Source organism: Lynx canadensis, chromosome A1, assembly GCF_007474595.2.
Source record: "Lynx canadensis isolate LIC74 chromosome A1, mLynCan4.pri.v2, whole genome shotgun sequence".
Lineage (NCBI taxonomy): Eukaryota > Metazoa > Chordata > Mammalia > Carnivora > Felidae > Lynx > Lynx canadensis.
The window spans coordinates 136,171,377-136,191,543 of NC_044303.2; the positions used below are offsets into that span (position 1 = coordinate 136,171,377).

The following is a 20,167-nucleotide window of genomic DNA, read 5'->3' on the forward strand; positions in this document are numbered from 1 at the left end:
TGAAGTCATATGATATTTGTCTTTGACTAATTTCACTTAGCAGAATACCCTCCAGTTCCATCCATGTAGTTGCAAATGGAAATTTTTTTATTTTTATTTTTAACATTTATTTTTGAGAGAGAGAGACAGAGAGACAGAGTATGAGTTGGGGAGGAACAGAGAGAGAGGGAGACACAGAATCCAAACCAGGCTCCAGGCCCTGAGCTGTCAGCATAGAGCCTGATGTGGGGCTTGAACCCACAAACTGCAAGATCATGACCTGAACAGAAATTGTGCACCTAACTGGCTGAGCCACCCAGGTGCCCTTTTTATTTTTAATGTTTATTTAATTTTGAGAGGGAGAGCACGCCCGTGCAAGCGGAAGAGGGGTAGAGAGAGAGGCGGACAAAGGATCCAAAGTGGACTCTGGGCTGACAGTAGAAAGCCCAATGCGGGGCTTGAACTCATGAAGTGTGAGATCGTGACCTGAGTCAAAGTCAGATGCTTAACTGACTGAGCCACACAGGCGCCCCTAAAGTTTTTTTTTTCTTTAAGTTTATTTTGTGAGAGAGAGCACGTGCAAGCTTGAGCAGAATAGCAGAGCAGGGGTGGAGGTGGGGGGCGGGGAGGGGAGGAATTCCAAGCAGCGGGATCTCCAGTCTCACAGCGTAGAGCCTGATGTGGGGCTCAAACTCCCAAACAGTGAGATCATGACCTAAGCCACAATCAAGGGTTGGACGCTTAACAGAATGAGCCACCGAGGTGCCCCTTACATTGCTTTTTAAAATACAGTTTATAGGGGAACCCGGCTGGCTGGCTCAGTTGGTAGTGAGTGCATGCAACTCTTGACCTCAGGGTTGTCAGTTCAAACCGTACTGTGGGCATTAAGCCCAATAAAATATAGTTTATTTATATTATATAAAAAGATAATACTAACAGAAAAATATGGAACAGTGAAGTGGATAAGCAGTAAGAATTTTATAATATTCACAGCTCAGAGAAGGAGAAAAGAAAGCCTAAGCTACATTTAAATTATACACACTTTATGGGGTGCCTGGCTGGCTCCATCGAAAGAGCATGTAACTCTTGATCTTGTGGTCATGAGTTCAAGCTCCACATTGGGAGTAGAGATTATTTAAATATTAAAACAATAAAAATGTACATAAATAAATTATACACACTTTAGAAATTTCCAAAGAAAAAGTACAGAATAAAAATATACAAACCTGTCATATTTTTGGGTCCATGATTCTTCTATATTTTTAAATCTATTCTGATCAAATTCTATTTCCCATTGCAAGGCATTTATTTCCTATAGAAAGAAAATAGGACTTTTCATGGAAAATTACTACAAATAAATCATTTCAGGACATTGTAAATAGCTGAAATAAATCATTTAATCATTTAACAGAAATAGGTTAAAGAGTAATTATTCAAAAAGAGTTTATGACATTTAAAAACACGTACAACATGCCTCTTTAGCACTCAAGAAGAGCTTTGCCAAAGCTTACTTACTATGAGAAAAATTTCACATTGTTTAGCTTCAAAATTTGCTTCTCAGAACCTAGATTCCTCATCACCCCTACCCCCAACCTATACAGACCCAGAAGCAAAATCCATTCCTGGGAGTGTGAGCCCAGGACACTCCCATCGAGGGAGGGTTCAGGAGGAACAGAACAAGACCTTCCAAGGTGACTCCTTACTACTATTTTCATGACAATGAGGTGGTCAGAAAGAGGCAGGCTCTGCCAAGCAAGCAGAGAAGGAGCAAAAGAAAAGAAAATTTATAGTAAGTGTCAAGCTTCCTACTACCTTAAAATGAGGAAATAAAAGAAATCTTAATTGTTTGCCCATGTAACAATATGTTTTGGATTATAAGTTCCAAAAGGGACGGGACTGTATAAAAAAGCACAACAAACAGACATCCATTAGTCTTGTGGTTTTTAAAGGAAATGCTATTTGAAAGCTTGGTAGTTTGAACAAGTCTACACTAAAAGTGGCAAATACCTTCTCCAAGGATCTCTTTTGTTCCATAGTTTTTTGAAGCATCACTTGAGTATGACTTGTGGCTTTGCCAAATATTGCCTAAGAAAAATAAAAATCATACCAGTATACATTAAATTTCTCATCACTCCTTTATGCACAGTAAGGTTCACATTTGTATTCTAAGACAGTAGAAAACCAGAGAATTTCCACAGAGACCACCTTTTATGGAGAATTTGATAGTTCAAAAGTCAGCAGATCTTCGCTCAGCTCTCCTGATGAATAGAGTGAATGAATGAATGAACTTTCCACACAAAGACTGGTACATGAACAAATAGAGCAGTGTTACTCATAACAGCCCCAAAGAGGAAACAATGTAAGTGCCCATTAACTGGTGAATGGATACACAAAATGTATATCTACACAGTGGAATATTATTAGGCAATAAAAAGGAAGAAAGTACTGACACGTGCTACACCATGCAGGAGCCTCAAAAACATGTTAACTAAAAGAATCCAGACACATGTATCGTTCCATTCATATGAAATAGAAAAGACAAATCCAAAAGACAGTGAGATGACTGGTTGTCTAAGGTTGGGGATGGGAATGGGGAGGGACTGCTAATGGATTAGAGGTTCCTTCTGGGGAATACTGGGGAAATGTTCTAGAATTAGACTGGTTAGTCTAATTAGAGATGGTTATCCAACTCCAGTAAGGATAAATTGTATGCTGAAAGCAAGTGAAAATTTATGGTATATAAATTTTACCTCAGTAAAAGTTTTAAAAAAATCTACGCCTTCAAAAAAGCTATTTTAAGCATAGACGCTCTTGTTTTAAAAGATAAAACCATACTACCTAAAAATTTAAAAATAACTTCTTACCATGCTTTGAAGAATTTTCAGTGCTTCTTCTTTACCCTCAAGTTGTCTCTGAGACGCCTCAAGTTCAGTTTTTAAAATTTCTACCTCCTAAGGAGAGAAGTAAGATTAGTCTACCCATCTGCAAGATGTGCAACCCCAAATGTGGACAGTTTACATGTAAGCTCAGTGTGCACTGTCTCTAAGCACTTTGGCCTTATAAAAGAGGTTTGAAATTCCTCCACTGTTCATAAGTGGCCCAGGCAGTCTTTACACTGAGACTCTTACTATCCAGTTGTAACTAAAAGTCCAAATCTTTTGCTTTTATCCTTCTAGACCACACAGCTAATAATCTGAAAAAAATCTTTAGAGCACAAAAATAAGCACATGATCATCCACAAAGCTATAGTAGCTATTATCGGTTGAACTGTCCTCCCCACCAAGTAAAGATATGCCCAAATCCTAACTCCTGGTACTATGAATGTGACCTTATTTGGAGACAGGGTTTTTGCAGATATAATCAGGTTAAAATGAGGTCATACTGGATTATATAGGCCTCAATCCAATGACTGGTGTCCTAAGACGAGGGAAATGTGGGCACAGACACAAAGGGGAGAAGGCCACGTGACAGTAGAGGCAGAGACTGGAGTGAAGTGGCTATGAGCCATGGAATGCGAAGATTGTCAGGGGCAACCTCCAGAAACTAGGAAGAGGCAAAGAAGGATTCTCCTCTAGACCTTCCAGAGGGAACATGGCCAGCTTATATCTTGATTTCAGATTGCTAGCCTCTAGAACTAAGAACAAATCTCTGTTGTTTTAGCCACCTATTTATGGTGCTTTGTTACAGCAGCCCTAGAAAACGAAAATGGTAGCTTTCACCAGAAGTCACACACACACACACACACACACACACACACACACACACACACACTAAGATGGGCTTCCTCCTTCCCAAAAGACAGGGACCCCACATAGAAATTCCTACTGCCAGCAGGGCCTCAGAGCACCTAGAATACTCTCTGGTCTTCTGATTTCAAAGAGGTTAAAATAAGTCAGCTTATTTCAAGCCTCACGCACAGGGAAGACAGATGGAAGGAAGTTTATAACTGTTCTCTCCAGGAGCAGATTAGAGAAGTCATGAAAGATTAGGGGTGAGAGGTGAATTGGAGGGCATGTTTACGTAAAAAGCTTTCTTGAGAGATGAGGATAAGAAACAGGAGGCCAGTTGAAAGTTATGAGCTTTACACTGTGGCTCATGCAGAATATGTGGAAAGCCAACATTGCCTTCCATACAATTTTAGCATTACTTAAAATATCCATCAGTGGGCTATATTCTCATGAGAATTTTTTTTTAATGTTTATTTAGTTTTGAGAGAGTGTGTGAGAGGGGCAGAGAGAGGAGACACAGAATCCAACACAAGCTCCAGGCTCTGAGCTGTCAGCACAGAGCCTGACGCAGGGCTTGAACTCATGAACTGTGAGATGATGACCTGAGCTGAAGTCAGACACTTAACCGACTGAGCCACCCAAGTGCCTCATGAGAATTTTTATAGAAGCCACAGGACTTACCTCTAAAGTATCATGAAGACGTTGCTTTAATTCGACATTTGACAATTCTGAATTAGAATCTATTAAGGGGGAAAAAAAAACACTTCAATACATTCTTTAACTAGAATACAGCACACCTGTTTATAAAATATCAAATGCAGCTTTGTGCCAAGAGGAAAGAACTGTAACAAACCAAATAATGGTAAAAATAGGTAGCTTAAAACATTTCACAAATGAAAAGACACATACTTTTGAATAAAAAGACTTTAAAAAAAGGAGTCTCTACTAAACTGTTGTTAACGAATTGGTTAATTATTACATGCAAAACAGTACTTAAAAACATGAATGTTGGTGAGTGAAATAAATTTTGGTGTTTGGCTTAAGTTTGATCAATACAGTGATATGAATATCTAAGAAATAACCTGAATTTAATTTCTTTCCAAGGAGAATGACTAGAAGTCTCCTGTAACTTCAATTATTCTCTCCTTAATGTGATCAATTGACACATTAAACTGAGCTTCCCAGGAGCTTCATTTTCATTGTGGTCTCACTGGCAATAGAAAAACATTAAAGTGGTAAATTACAAGCAAGAAGATTAAGAAGAAGTAAAAGGAAGACAAGATTTTTTAGAGTATTTTGAGGGACATTAAAAACTTCTCGAAACAATTTTTTTCTTTGCTGTTCTGAACTTTCACTATGGCGGTTTCCAACGCAAAACCTAAATCTTGGTTTTACTCTGATGACAGGGGCTCCAAGGAGGGACAAGTGACACTGGTTTGGCAATGACATGTTGCGTTGTAGTAATCCTTGTGGTAGGCAGAGCAAGGGCCCTAAAGATGCCCACATCTTAATCCCCAGAACCTGGACAGACATGGCAAAAGGGACTTTTCGGTGTAATTAAATTAAGGACTGGATTAAATTAATTACCTGGATTATCCAGGTGACCCCACTGTACTCACAAGGGTCCTTATAAGTGAAACAGGGAGGCAGGAGAGTCAGTGTCAGGGTGAAGCAGTATGAGAAAGACTTGAACAGCCATTGCTGCCTTTGAAGATGGAGGATGGCGGCCATGGGCCAAGGAATGCAGGTGAGCTCTAGAAGCTGGAAAAGGCACAGGAATGGATTCTCCCCTAGAGTCTCCAGAAGGAATGCAGCCTTGCCAACAACTTGGTTTTAGCCCAGTAAAACCCATTTTGGACTTCTGACCTATAGAACTGTAAGATAATAAATTTGTGTTAAAATTTTTAAGGCATTAAATTTGTGGTGACTTGGAAATGACCTATTAGCAATAAGAAACCAATACAATATCCTTACCTAGGATCAGGCTAATTTGAGATAAAAGTCTGTAACCCAACAACACAGGAGCTCATACTTTTACTGTTACATATTTATATCCCAGTGGTTTCCTCATATTTTTATAAAGGTATTTTAGCATCATGTACTGTTTTCAACATCTTGCTTGCAAAGCAGAACCCATCCTCTATACGTGATGAGGAATTAAAAGAATAATATATAAATAATCCCACGCTAATTTCAAGAAGGATTCTGAAAGATGGTGATAAAATCCCCATCTGCTACATGCTTTTGGCAAATCTAAAACCATGTTTCTTACATTATTTTCATGTTGTTCTAATTTGTGTCTGTTCCACTCTAGTGGGGGAAGTTTTACAACATGGATTACAAAAGATTCAGCCAGATAAAAGCTGTGCCACCATGTAGGCATGGAGTCACCCCTGGACTCCCAACCATTTTGGAGTTGTAACATTCTATCACAATGTGATTCTGAATTTTGTTCTTTCCTTAATAAATGGCATAATTGATTTTGGGTTATGATAAATTATGATTCATTTTTTGAGGGGCACCTGGCTGGCTCAGTCAATGGAGTATGCAACGCTTGATCTCAGGGTTAGGAGTTCAAGCCCCACATTGGGTATAAAAGTTACTTTTAAAAAAGATTAATTTTTAGAGGGAGGACTTCATGACATTCCTAAAATAACCAGAAGCATACATGTTCTGCCTGGAATACTCCTTCCCCAGATAAGTACCAGGCTTGGGCATCAGTTCACTCCAGTGTTCAAAAGCCACTTCCTTAGAGAGGTGACCCTGGCCTGATCCTTGCCTGAAATAGCATGCCCCTACCCCTCCAGATACTCACTATGCCTGCATTTAACTACTGGGAGATTTATTTTTTCTCTCCTCTACTAGAATGTGAACGGTCACATGGAGACTATTTTGTTCACTAATGTTGTTCCCAGAGCCTAGAACTGCCCCTGGCACCTAACAGGTACCAAATAAATACTTGAATAAGAAAAAAAAAAAAAAAAAGATAACGCACACCACTAAATCACACACCCACAAAAGCAAGGTAGGTAATCACTGATATCACTAACATATCTGTATTAATGCAGAATAACTACTGTAGTTCACAATTTGTGCAATACTTGGAAATGAAAACATGAGTTACTTTTGTACTATCACCAATCCCAAGAGGTGAATAAAGATGAATTCTCAAAATCCACTACAGTGACCTATTGTCATGTGTTGCACGGGTGAAGGCACTGATGAAATCCATAGGGGAGAAGAAGGAGGGAGAGGGATCGAGGCATTCTTACCAGTGCTACTTTGTCGTCTGTGGTGGGAAGTGCTGGACTCTTCAGGGTGTGTATCTTGGGAGCTCTTACACCTGGAATACTGAAAAATGGCACCACTTCTTTCTTCCCTCGTTCCTGGAAAGGGGGGAGGGCTAAAGTTCTTTCCATCCGATCTTTTTCTAGATGTAGACAGATGTGAAACTTGCACTTCATAAATACTGCTGGGCCTTCTCCCGAGGCCATACCCTAAGTCGCCTTCTGCCATGTCATCGTCCTCGGTTTCCCAGGTCGGCACCTCTGCCTCACTCGGCGGCCTCACCACCCTGCTCATCAGCCAGATGCCGTATTTAACATAAGGAAAAACAGGGTATCTGTGGTTAAGAGAAACAATTTAAAAACCATCAGTATAATAAAGTTGGGGTTTCGAGGGGAGAAAAGTTTCTTTCGCTATTATACAGGCACGACTATCCCAGTGATGCATCAGCACACAAACATCTCTTGCAATCCGGTTCAAGATGTTTAACATTTAAGGACTTTTTAGGTAGGAAATGATCAGCCTCTTACTTCAAAGACTGCAGTGAAGTGTAAGGAAGCAGGAAAACCTTTTACTGAATCCAGTAATCTACTGATCAGGATAAAGCAAATCAGACTTTGCCAAGGAAAGAGAAAGGGTTTGGTTTTCACCAGCCTAGGAGCTACGTGAAATTCAGGGAATCCCTGCAAAACGGAACTTGCAGGGAGTACATAGAGCACCCTGCCCCTGTCCCTTCATGGCCTTGCGTGCACTTCAGGTGCTCATGGCTCTTATAGCCTATCCTGTAGCCCTCTGTACTATGGGAACATCTTCTGTTTTTCTGCAGACACAGCAGGGTTTTTGTACCTGAGACGATGATAGGTGGGAAGGAAGTTCCCCCTCTCTTTCTTTATCAGGCTGTGTGTTCAAGGCCCTCCACTGTTTTCACAACACAGCATAGAAGTCAAAGTCCTTTCGATGGCTCGCCTCTGACTGCATGCCCTCCTAGGCTGGCCACCCTGGCTGGCTTCCCCAGCGTTCCTGGCACAGAGCTGGGTTCCCTCTGGCTGGAACACTCTTCCCCAGACAGTTGCTCAACTGGTTCCTCACCTCCTATGGGTCTTTCCTTCAGTGACACCTCAGTGACTGATACCAGATCTAAAATTGCAAACTCCTCCTCCTCCTCCTTCCCTGATTTATTTTTCCCCTAGCACTTAGGGCCTTCTAACATACCCCTCCATATTTTACTCATTTTTCAAGTCACACCATGAAAGGCAGGAGGTAGTACAAAAGTGGGAGCCTAGCAAAGCCAAAGGTGATTCTGCCCTGCCTATGATGCCTCTCAAAAGGCCGAGCGACCTAAAACTTTTCCTCTGCCAGAGCCCAAACCTGCTTAAGATGGCCCAAAGTGGAAAGTAAGGTCCATCACTGGGATCATCACTGCATTCCCAATGCTGAAAACAGTATCTGAGACGTAATCAGAGCTCAATAAATACTTTTTAAATAAGGTGAATGAAGGAATAAACAAATTCCCTTCCTGTAGGGCAGAAAAATAGTCACCTCGGCAAGACTCCAACCTGAATACTGGGAAGCTAACTGCCTGCCCTTCTTCCCAGAGGAAAACATTCCAGATAAAAATGCCTTACAGAGAAATTACCACCCCTGAGCCCTCCCCATGTGGAGACGAAGGACCACTGTAGGCACCTACCTGTTGGCTGCAGAGCACCTTAAATGCTCAGCCTTGTTCTCTTGTACACAGTAGTACAGGAAGAACTTTCACCACCAGGCATTTCAGAATAGCTGTTTTGCTGTAGTTGTTTAGAAATATCTCATCCTTTTCTCAAGATTCATTTTTTATTGGTTTTTTTTTTCATCTTTATTTTTGAGAGAGAGACAGAGCATGAGTTGGGAAGGGACAGAGAGGGAGTAAGACAAAGAATCTGAAGCAGGCTCCAGGTTCTGAGCTGTCAGCACAGAGCCCTGACACAGGGCTCGAACTCACGAATTGTGAGATCATGACCTGAGCCGAAGTCAGACACTTAACAGACTCAGCCACCCAGGTGCCCCAAGATTCATTAAAGAAAAATAAATAAATACATAAATACATACATACATACATACATCTGACATCTCTTCTAAATATATCCTGCTATTTAAATAATTGCTTACCAGGACTTTAAAAAAATAATTAAATCTTAAACTTGCATTTTTTAGTGAGATGTTTCTCTTATTCTTCCACTATTAAAACCACACAAATGGGGCACCTTGGTGGCTCAGTCGTCTAAGCCTCCAACTCTTGATTTTGGCTCACGGTTTGTGAGATTGAGCCCTGCATCAAGCTCTGTGCTGACAGTGTGGAGCCTGCTTGGGATTCTTTCTCCCTCTCTCTCTGCCCCTTCCATGTGCTCTCATGAGCTCTCTCTCAAAACAAACAAACAAACTTAACCACCCCCCTCCCCCTACACACACATAGTTGAAGAGGTTTCTGTTGTTTTTAGGGTTTAAAGTACCATATTCTTTCAGTATTTGAAAGCCAAGGCCCTTAAAGATTCGAAGACATAACATCATAAAAGAACGTAAATGGATAGAAAGACATTCAACATCAGTAGCTGTCAGGGGATTGTAGATTTAAACTACAATGACAGTCTGTTACATACCAGTGTCAATTCTAAGTATTGCTGCGGATATAGACATACATAGTAGGCAGGAGTATAAAATGATACAGCCACTGTGGAAAATTTTGGTAGTTTCTTTTAAACAAGTGATCCAGCAATTGCATTTTTGATATTTACCCAAGGGAAATGAAAACATATGTTCACACAAAGATGTATGGATGACTGTTCACAGCATTACTCAAATGGGCTCCAAACTGGAAACAACGCAGATGTACAACAGAAAGACAAATTGTTAAGTGGATACAACAGAATATATTCAGCAATAATGAATTTCTAATACATGTAACAACGTGGATGAGTCTGCGAGACATTATGCTAACACAGGAAGCCCATCCTCTGTGAAATCCTGGCGAAACTAATATATAACGGACAACAGATCAGTGGTTGCCTAGGGTGGAAGGCTGACTGCAGAGGGCAGGAAGGAACTTTTGGGAGGTGGTAGAAAAGTCTCGGTTTTGACTAGGGTGATGGTTTGTCAAAACTCAGCATTCTAACAATGGTGCATTTTATATGTAAATTATGCCTCGATAATAGGTTTAAAAACTTTTAAACACACAAAATAAGGGACCTTTAACTGCATTAGGGGACAAGATGAGAAATGTGTTGATCAATTGTATCCTCCTAGATAAGCAAATTATTAAACTGGATGCTCTAAATCAGCAAGAATTTCTTTTTTCTTTTTTTTCTTTTTCAACGTTTATTTATGTTTGGGACAGAGAGAGACAGAGCATGAACGGGGGAGGGGCAGAGAGAGAGGGAGACACAGAATCAGAAACAGGCTCCAGGCTCTGAGCCATCAGCCCAGAGCCCAACGCGGGGCTCGAACTCCCGGACCGCGAGATTGTGACCTGGCTGAAGTCGGACGCTTAACCGACTGCGCCACCCAGGTGCCCCAAGAATTTCTTTTTCAATGATATAATAATAGCACTTGTTGCTTCTTTTCTGTGTGCTAGGCACTATTTTAATGTTTTTCTTAGATTATTCCATTTAATCTTCACCTTTCAAGACAATAGGGTTATTAAATATAGACAATTAGCTAACGAGAGGTTGAACCAGATTCTGAATCCTGACTCCTAATGTCAGAGACACTGTGACACTCTTAGCTACTGCTTTCTGTCACTGGAAGAATCTGAATGAGCGTTACATCAGAATAAACCACGTTTCTATCATTTATGACATCAAACAGTACTAAAAGTAAAAATCTTTTTTCCCCCAAATTTTTATAAAATCATCTTTGTTCCTTTACAAGTTTATTTCCTAAATAAGTAAGTGTTTCTATTTTTATTCATCAAGATAGACAGGAAATAATCCCTAAGGAGCTATGTTTTACCTCTAATGCAAACTCCTGCTTATAAATGCACTCTCACACCTTTAAGGGGGGTATGCTCAGGGCTAGGCAGCCACCAGTGGAGAAAATGGAATTGGTCAACACAAAGGAAAAAAGTAGTAAGAGGAAAGAGTAAGCAATCACAGGATTAGCTAAGAATATATATGTAATTTTTGGAAAGGTCATCTGAGCTTTATTGTACATCAATGGTCCATCCTGGAGCCTGCGTCTTAGCATTCCTGGGGATGGTGGTCCTGGGGCCAGCCCCAACCCCAAACCCAAATGCCCCAGCCCTGCCCAGCTCCCAATCCAGTGCTGGGTTAGCATGCTTTGGGAGTAGGGAGGGGTGGGGTGACCAGAATTCTTGTCCACAAAGCCCAGGTGGGGCTTGGTCCTAGGACCCTGGGCTCCTAGGAGGTGGGACAGGGTGGGCTCTTGGGATAGGAGAGCCCCCAATCCTCTGGAGCCCAGATCCTGGCCTACACAGGGGCCCAGGCTGCTGAGTGGGGCCTGGCCTGGCAGATTCTACAGGGTGTCTGTTGGAGCAGCCTTGGATGAGAGCATGGCACTCACTCCAGCTCATTCTCCGGTGCAGGCCTGTCTCATCTACTTGCCTGGGGTCACAGCCCCCATGGCTGTCTCTGCCCAGCAGCATGTGTTGCAGGCATCACCTGGGCCTTGGGTAGCAGCAGGCTCTGGTGGCTGGGCTGCGTGGCTAAGAATATTTTTTAATGTGCCACATAAATTCAGGTATCATGGTCTGGTCTTTCTAGCCTTTCTGCTATTCACAGTTAACATAATGAGCTTTCCCATGATCCAATACTCTTACTGTTTTAAAAAATGTAACTTTGGGAACTGGTGGCTGTATACTCTCCCCTTTTTTATATACTTAACATTAATAAACCAAATGACTTTCAGAACATATTTCTTCTAAGAAAGGGAAAATGTTAGAAGTTACTAATGTTCCACTCAGACAGTTTTAAATATATTCAATGTTGACAACCAGGGAGGCCCAGCAGGATGTGTGACAGAGAAGGCTCTGACTCAGGAGGTCTGAGTTCAAATTTCACTCCACCACGTGCTGCTCTGTGATCTCGGGCAAGTCATTTAACTTCTCAGAGCGCGTTTTCCAATCTCCAAAATGAGTTTAAGCATTACTACTTTATAGGGTTATTTTGGGAACCGTTGATATGATATATTTCAAGTCAATGTTTATTGAATTAGAGTTTGGGAGTATTAGTCCCATTGTTAAATGGGAGGATTGGACAAGATGTTTTGGTTCTTTAGGACTCTAAAATTATGGTTCTGGATCATCTTTTCCCAGTGTGTGCCCCATGGGACACTAGTTCTTTGGACTATTAAGTGTTGCTAGGAATAAAAGGGTCCTTCTGGTTTTATTTTTCTATGCTAGTAAAAGCTATGCATGACTGGCCCAAAATTACACAGGTAGTGGAAGAGCCAGAACTAGAAGCCATATCTCTGGCTCCTGGCCCGGTGTTCTGGTCGCTTGGGAAAGGCCACAGGATGAACCAATTACAGACAGTGAGCAATCTTCCTACTTCTGCACTAAAACAACTCTCTGAAAAGGGACCACTGACTTCCTAATTGCTGAATCCAAGATCTAGTCTTGCTCCTGGGTCTCCTCCACCTTTGCAGAAGCTGTGACACTACTGATCTGCCACACCCAGGCCCCTGGTTGACCTTAGCCCCTCAAACCCTACAGGAATGAGGAACCACCCCATGTCTGCCTGCTCGGGCTCCTTTTCCTCTTTCTGTCCTGCTCTGTATGTTTGGCTTCCACTATTAAACACACACATTTCCAGCTGGATATCCTGCCAGCAATTCAAACACAGCTGTTCAGGGGCGCCTGGGTGGCTCAGTCAATTAAGCGTCTGACTTCAGCTCAGGTCATGATCTCGCACTCCGTGAGTTCGAGCCCCGCGTCGGGCTCTGTGCTGACCGCTCTGAGCCTGGAGCCTGTTTCAGATTCTGTGTCTCCCTCTCTCTCTGACCCTCCCCCATTCATGCTCTGTCTCTCTCTGTCTCAAAAATAAATAAACGTTAAAAAAATAAAAAAAAATAAATAAAACACACAGCTGTTCAAAAACAAACTCACTGCCCTCCCACTCCCACCCTAGATCTATCTCATCCTGAGTCCTCTATTTCTGCAAACGTTTCAACCATGCTCCAAAACACCCAGGTCCAAAACTTTGGGATTTCTCTTTTCCTTGATCCCTTCAGATGCCAAGACGTCTAGGCGCACAAAATCTCCTGAAACCATATCCTTTGGATATTAACTTCACAGCCCTGGCTGGATTTCTTATTACCTCTTCCAGGTGAAACCAATAGTCCCCAAGCAATCCTATACACTGCTGCCCCAAGCACAGATCCAGAGATGCCCCCCTCTTGCCCTAAAACATTCCATGGCTCCCATGCCATAAAGTGTCACCCTGTTAACTACGAGACTCATTTTTACTTCACATGTCAGCTGTCACTGCTTCCTGGACATGTTCTGTGCTTCCATTAAGAAGGACTGCACCGGGGTGCCTGGGTGGCTCAGTTAGTCAAACGTCCGACTTCAGCTTGGGTCATGATCTCTCTGTTTGTGGGTTTGGGCCCCACATTGGGCTCTGTGTTGACAGCTTAGAACCTGGAGCCTGCTTCAGATTCTGTGTCTCCTTCTCTCTCTGCCCCTTCCCAGCTTGCACTCTGTCTCTGTCTCTCTCAAAAACAAGTAAACATTAAAAAAAAAAGGACTGCACCTGTGCCCAGGCCTCCTCAGGGCAATCAGTCACCTTCAAGTGTGCTGGTGCTCATCTCCACGCCAGGAACGCTGACTCCTCTGTAGTCCCCCGCAGCTCATGACAGCCACTCCCCCCAGCAGCCCTCCTGACACCCCTGAGCCAGACATGATCTCTGAGCTTTCCTAGCTCTGTGTTGTACCTTTTAATTTTTAAGTTTTTATTTATTTAAGTAATCTACACACACAACACGGGGCTTGAACTCATGACCGCTCTCACAGAAGACCCAGGCAGGCATCCCTGTACCTTTTTAATAGTCCTTTTTCCTGACATGTGTATTGCACACGCCCCTACAGTAGCTCGATGTATCCTTAACTCACTGACCTGTCCAAAGAACGGTGACAGACCGAAATGAAGAAACAGACTCCTGCCCAGAAATCTTGGACTAGAAGCATCCACACCCACTAGCCTGACACTTGCCCTAGCAAACACAATGGTCAAACAGACACCCAATTCCTGTCAGGCTTGGCAAAGAGGAACTAACTTGAGCCCTCCCTGGTGAACAATGGCCTGCTACACAACACTGCAGCATTATGTTTTTAAACTTTTTATGAAAATAATTTTAGATTTACAGTAAGTTGCAAAGATAGTGCAGAGCTCCTGTATACCCTTTGCTCACACTCCTCTAATGTTAACATTTACCAAAATTAATAAGTTAATATTGACACATGGAATTAACTAAACCACAGACTTTATTGGGATTTCCGCAGTCATTTCTACTGACGTCCTTTTTCTGGTGCAGGACACGTATTTTTAAGGCTCAATACTAATAGGAAAAAATAATAAAGGAGGAGAGGGAAAAGGCAGAAACAAATTCTTTCAAACCTATTCCTTTTTTTTTTTTTTTTTTTTTTTTAACGAGATGAGACCATTAAACTAGCGTTTAGGGGAAAAAAGGCAGCCAGTGGGCCAACTTGTACACAACCTGCCGGGGTTTGCACGAATCTGCGGAGCCCGGGTCCCGGGTCCTCCCCACCCGCCGTTCCCACCAGCCCTGCCTGACCACGCGCCCCCGCAACGCCCGTCGCGGGGACCCGACCAGGGGACCGGACCAGGGAATCCCGCCCGGCGCCCAGGACCCCCACCGGCCTCGCGCCCCACCTGGCGCGCTCACCTGGCGCTGAGCCTCCCCGCCGCGCGCGTCGCCGCCCTCCAGCCACGTGACCACGTGCGCCGCCGGGACCGGAAGGAGGGGCGAGGCCGCCCGGAGCCGGGTCCCGCTGGTTTTGTCAGCTGCCTGCGAGAGCTGGTCGGTTGGCGCGGGAGATGTTAGCTCCATCCGGCTGCAGAGCCCGGGGTTTGCCCCCTACGAGCCACCGAATTAGAAATGTTAGCGCGGAGGCCGAGAGACACAAGACCGCGGGCTCTCAGGAAAGGTGAAAATGAGATGGTGCAAACATGAAGTGTGTAGGGGGTAAGGGACCGAGGGATCCGAGCTGAATCAGTTCAGGGGCGCAGGTGGACCGGGAAAGTAGGCTTTCCGTACTAAGAACGGAGGAGAGCTTTACGGGCGAGAGGAACTTCTGGGGCAGAGGCGTGGCTGTGGGAAGGAACAAGACCAGGGCGGAAAGAGCTGCCACTGGGAACTGATTCCGTGGGTTTCTAGAGGCGGGCCCTGCCCTCCCCCCATCCCCCACCCTCCAGAACGTTCAGAGTCTGTAGTGATGAGGGAGCGTGTGGCAAGCTGAGGGCCATAACAGCGCGCACACACATACTCTCACACACCCTCCAAGGTGGGATATGTGTGATACTCCTCAGATGCCCATGGCTACCCAAGGCCAAAGGAAAGGAAAGCAAATGGTTGACTGATCACAGTCATGCAGGACAGGAACCTCCTTCATTTTACAGATAACTTAGTAAACTGCAAGGAAAACACAATCTTATCCATAGTCTAATCTCCAGAAACCTATAGACTCCGTTTCCTGGAGCCTTAATATCACCCTCATCAAGATGAAGGGGTTTCAAGTGCTTGCCATGGTGATGTGGGAAACAAAGGCAAATGAAAAATTCCCGTATTGCTTACGGCCCACTGACAAATCCTTGAAGCGGGCAGAGGGACCTTCTTTTAGGAGCTCAGCTGCCTCAATGATGGTACTTTGCTGGGGATAAAAGGGAATCTTGCTTAACATTATCCTGCCCCCTGCCCCTAGGATCCTGTGAGTCTTCTTAAACACATAGAAATTCCTTTGCAAACCTCTTTTATCTTTACCCCCTTCCCCCCAAGTATATGTTGGCAATTATACTCCAAGCATATGGCTCCTTATATATATTTGAAGGGTCTCATGTCTGAGGTTTTACTTAACAGTAATAAATGTTTTTCTAACAACAGCTAGCCCCTCAAGGTCCTGGAAACCTTGCTTCCAAAACACTGTCCCTAACCCCATCCCAACCTGAAGGTATATAATCAGTCACTCCTCACAACCCCAGTGCAGCTCTTTCTGCCCACGGGTACTGTCCCCATGCTTTAATAAAATCACATTTTTTGCACCAAAAACATCTTCACGAATTCTTTCTTGGCTGTCACCTCCAAACCCCGCCATCACTTGAAACCCCATCAAATAGCTTCAGTGCCTGGGTGAAATGATTTTGATAGTATTTCCTAATATTAACATAATTGAAATAACTTTGGCTGGATTTAAAGATTATTCTGGATTAGAAACAAACAAGTAAACCCTTCTTTGCCTTAGTAGACTTCTTTTATTCTTCCTCTTCTCCAGATTCAGCCCATACTTCCCTTAACCACCCACTTCCCCCAAGTAAACATACCATACTTATATGGAAAACCAGACTTAGAACAAGATCAGTTATAGAACAAGATCAGTGCTCTGTGGATATTAGATGCTCAGAGATTTAAGATTATCTTAAGAGATTTAATGTATTTATTTTATTTTTAATTTTTATTTATCTTTTTAATTTACATCCAAGTTAGCATATAGTACAACATTGATTTCAGGAGTGGATTCCTTAATGTCCCTTACCCATTTAGCCCATCCCCCCTCCCACAGCCCCTCCAACAACCCTGTTTGTTCTCCATATTTAAGAGTCTCTTATGTTTTGTCCCCCTCCCTGTTTTTATATTATTTTTATTTCCCTTCCCTTATTGTCATCTGTTTTGTATCTTAAAGTCCTCATAAGAGTGAATTCATATGATATTTATCTTTCTCTAATTTTGCTTAGCATAATACACTCTAGTTCCATCCACGTAGTTGCAAATGGTAAGATATCATTCTTTTTGATTGCTGAGTAATACTCCATTGTGTGTGTGTGTGTGTGTATATGCATATATATATATATGTACATATATACATATATATATGTATATATATGTGGGTGATGTATATATACACCGCATCTTTTTATCCATCCATTGATGGACATTTGAGCTCTTTCCATACTTTGGCTATTGTTGATAGAACTGCTATAAACATTGGGGTGCATGTGCCCCTTTGAAACAGCATACCTGTATCCCTTGGATAAATACCTAGTAGTGTAATTGCTGGGTCGTAGGGTAGTTCTGTTTTTAATTTTTTGAGGACCCTCCATACTATTTTCCAGAGTGGCTGCATCAGTTTGCATTCCCATCAGCAGTGCAAAAGAGATCTTTTCTCTGCATCATTGCCAACATCTGTTGTTGCCTAAGTTGTTAATGTTGGCCATTCTGACAGGTGAGGTTGTATCTCATTGTGGTGTTGATTTGTATTTCCCTGATGATGAATGATATTGAGCATTTTTTCATGTGTTGGTTGGCCATCTGGATGTCTTCTTTGGAGAAGTGTCTATTCATGTCTTTTGCCCGTTTCTTCACTGCATGATTTGTTTTTTGGGCGTTGAGTTTGAGAAGTTCTTTATAGATTTTGGATACTAACCTTTTATGTGGTATGTCATTTGCAAATATCTTCTCCCATTCTGTCGGTTGCCGTTTAGTTTTGCTGATTGTTTCCTTCGCTGTGCAGAAGCTTTATTTTGATGAGGTCCCAGTAGTTCATGTTTGCTTTTGTTTCCCTTGCCTCCGGAGACATATTGAGTAAGAAGTTGCTGCAGCCAAGATCAGAGAGGTTTTTGCCTGCTTTCTGCTCGAGGATTTTGATGGCTTCCTGTCGTACTTTGAGGTTTTTCATCCATTTTATTTTTGTGTATGGTGTAAGAAAGTGGTCCAGGTTCATTCTTCTGCATGTCGCTGTCCAGTTTTCCCAGTACCACTTGCTGAAGAGACTGTCTTTATTCCACTGAATATTCTTTCCTGCTTTGTCAAAGATTAGTTGGCCATATGTTTGTGGGTCCATTTCTGGGTTCTCTGTTCTGTTCCATTGATCTGAGTGTCTGTTCTTGTGCCAGTAGAGATTAATATATTTATAATTTTAAAGTCAATTTGCCTACTATTCTAGCATATTCAATAGCTTTGCAAACCAAAAATAGTTTTTCTTCACTTAAAACTTTGACCGATTTAAAATAGACTTCTTTAACTTTAAAAATATTTCAGAACTTTCCCACTAAAAATATTTTAACTCTGTTTTCTTTATCAGACTTCTCCAGAAAGCATAGATTTGAATGCATGCATATTAAAATTTTATTTAAAAAATGCATGAGTTTATTTATTTAGTTTTTAATATTTTTATTTATTTTTGAGACAGAGAGAGACAGAGCATGAGCAGGGGAGAGGCAGGGAAAGAGAGGGAGACACAGAATCTGAAACCAGCTCCAGGCTCCGAGCTGTCAGCACAGAGCCCGATGCGGGGCTCGAACTCACGGAGTGTGAGATCATGACCTGAGCCGAAGTTGGACGCTCAACCGACTGAGCCACCCAGGCGCCCCTGAAAAAATGCATGAGTTTAAAGTTGGCTTTCATCACCCTTTATGTGCATTGCTGCTAAACTATTGCATAATAAATGTGCGGTGAATGTCTTTAAAAAAACTTCTATCTACCAATTTGAGTACATTTCATTCTTTTCAAGTTTATTTATTTTGAGAGAGAGAGAGAAAACACATGTGCACAAGTGGGGGAGCGGCAGACAGAGAGAATGAGAGAGAATCCCAAGCAAGTGCTGTCAGCCCAGAGCCCACCATGGGGCTCAATCTCAATCTCAAAAACCAAACCGTGAGATCATGAATGGAGCTAAAACAAGTCAGATAGTTAACCGACTGAGCCACCCAGGTGCCCCAAGAGTATCATGTATATTTTATATACAAATCTGTTTCATATGTGTGTTTACATTTCTCCTAATCTGTGGCTGCTGCTGTTCTTAAGTCTTTTTTTTAAGCAGGCTCCATGGCCAACCTGGGGCTAGAACTCATGACCCTGAGATCCAGTTGCGTGCTCTCCTGACTGAGCTAGTCAGGCCCCCCCAGTATTAGGTGTCTTTTGAGAGGAAGAGTTTTAAATTTTGAAGTCAAATTTATTGATTCTTTTTTCTTTGGTTTGTGTTTTTTGTGTTCTATCAGATAAATCTTTGCTTAATCAAAGAGCACTAAAATTTCTTAGTATGTTTTCATCTAGAAGTTTTATATATTTTAGGTTTTACACATAGGTCTCTGAGACATTTTGACTTAATACGGTATGTGGTTAAGTTTGAAGTTCACTTTTTTTTTAATTTTATTTTTAAGTAATCTCTACTTCCAATGTGGGGACTAGAACTCGCAACCCCAAGTCAAGAGTCTTCTGCTCTACCAACCAAGCCAGCCATGTGCCCCGAGGTTCACTTTTTTGATATGTATACCTATTATTTGTCAAAAAGTTAGTTTCCCCATTGATTTTCCTTTTGCACCTCCATCAAAAATCGCCTGTAGGGGCGCCTGGGTGGCGCAGTCGGTTAAGCGTCCGACTTCAGCCAGGTCACGATCTCGCGGTCCGTGAGTTTGAGCCCCGCGTCAGGCTCTGGGCTGATGGCTCAGAGCCTGGAGCCTGTTTCCGATTCTGTGTCTCCCTCTCTCTCTGCCCCTCCCCCGTTCATGCTCTGTCTCTCTCTGTCCCAAAAATAAATAAACGTTGAAAAAAAAAATTAAAAAAAAAAATCGCCTGTATAGGCATGGATTTCTTTCTGGACTCTCTTTTCTGTTACAAGATCAGATCTATGTGTCCATCATTGTAGTATGCCACATTGTCTTGCTTTAGTCTTTATAGCAAATCCTGAAATCACATACACCAGGGTCGTTTTTAACTTTGTTCTCTTGTTTCAGCATTGTTTGGTTACTCTAGCTCCTACATGTTTCCATATGTGTTTCCAGCAATTTTTCTTTTTATTATGGAACGCTTCACAAATTTGCATGGCATCTTTGTGCAGAGGCCATGCTAAAGTTCACTGTATTGTTCCAATTTTAGTGTATGTGCTGCCAAAATGGGCACTCAGCAACTTTTACTTTAAATTTTTTTTTAATGTTTATTTATTTTTGAGACAG

General features: G+C 42.3%; 2 protein-coding genes and 1 non-coding gene across 4 annotated transcripts in view; 1 reads left to right on the forward strand and 2 right to left on the reverse strand.

Annotated features, from left to right (window-relative positions):
- CDK7 (cyclin dependent kinase 7) overlaps nt 1-6,188 on the forward strand; it is a 61,404-nt gene extending 55,216 nt beyond the window's left edge. The window contains exon 12 of one of the 2 annotated variants that reach the window (XM_030322373.1): nt 6,022-6,188. In XM_030322373.1, coding sequence (XP_030178233.1) covers nt 6,022-6,086 — 65 coding nt within the window. In that variant the 3' untranslated portion in view covers nt 6,087-6,188. The other variant, XM_030322403.1, reaches the window with a different exon arrangement.
- Nucleotides 1-14,930, reverse strand: part of CCDC125 (coiled-coil domain containing 125) — a 31,056-nt gene extending 16,126 nt beyond the window's left edge. Inside the window, exons 1-6 of the mRNA XM_030322344.2 lie at nt 14,889-14,930; nt 6,980-7,329; nt 4,389-4,447; nt 2,844-2,930; nt 1,987-2,064; nt 1,206-1,291 (exon numbers count right to left, since the gene is read on the reverse strand). Coding sequence (XP_030178204.1) covers nt 1,206-1,291; nt 1,987-2,064; nt 2,844-2,930; nt 4,389-4,447; nt 6,980-7,289 — 620 coding nt within the window. The 5' untranslated portion in view covers nt 7,290-7,329; nt 14,889-14,930. The remainder of the gene's footprint in view (nt 1-1,205; nt 1,292-1,986; nt 2,065-2,843; nt 2,931-4,388; nt 4,448-6,979; nt 7,330-14,888) is intronic.
- A 5,077-nt stretch (nt 14,931-20,007) lies between these two features.
- LOC115526414 lies at nt 20,008-20,114 on the reverse strand. The gene has a single exon (XR_003972600.1). It is a non-coding gene; the product is annotated as a U6 spliceosomal RNA (small nuclear RNA).
- Nucleotides 20,115-20,167: the final 53 nt, after the last annotated feature.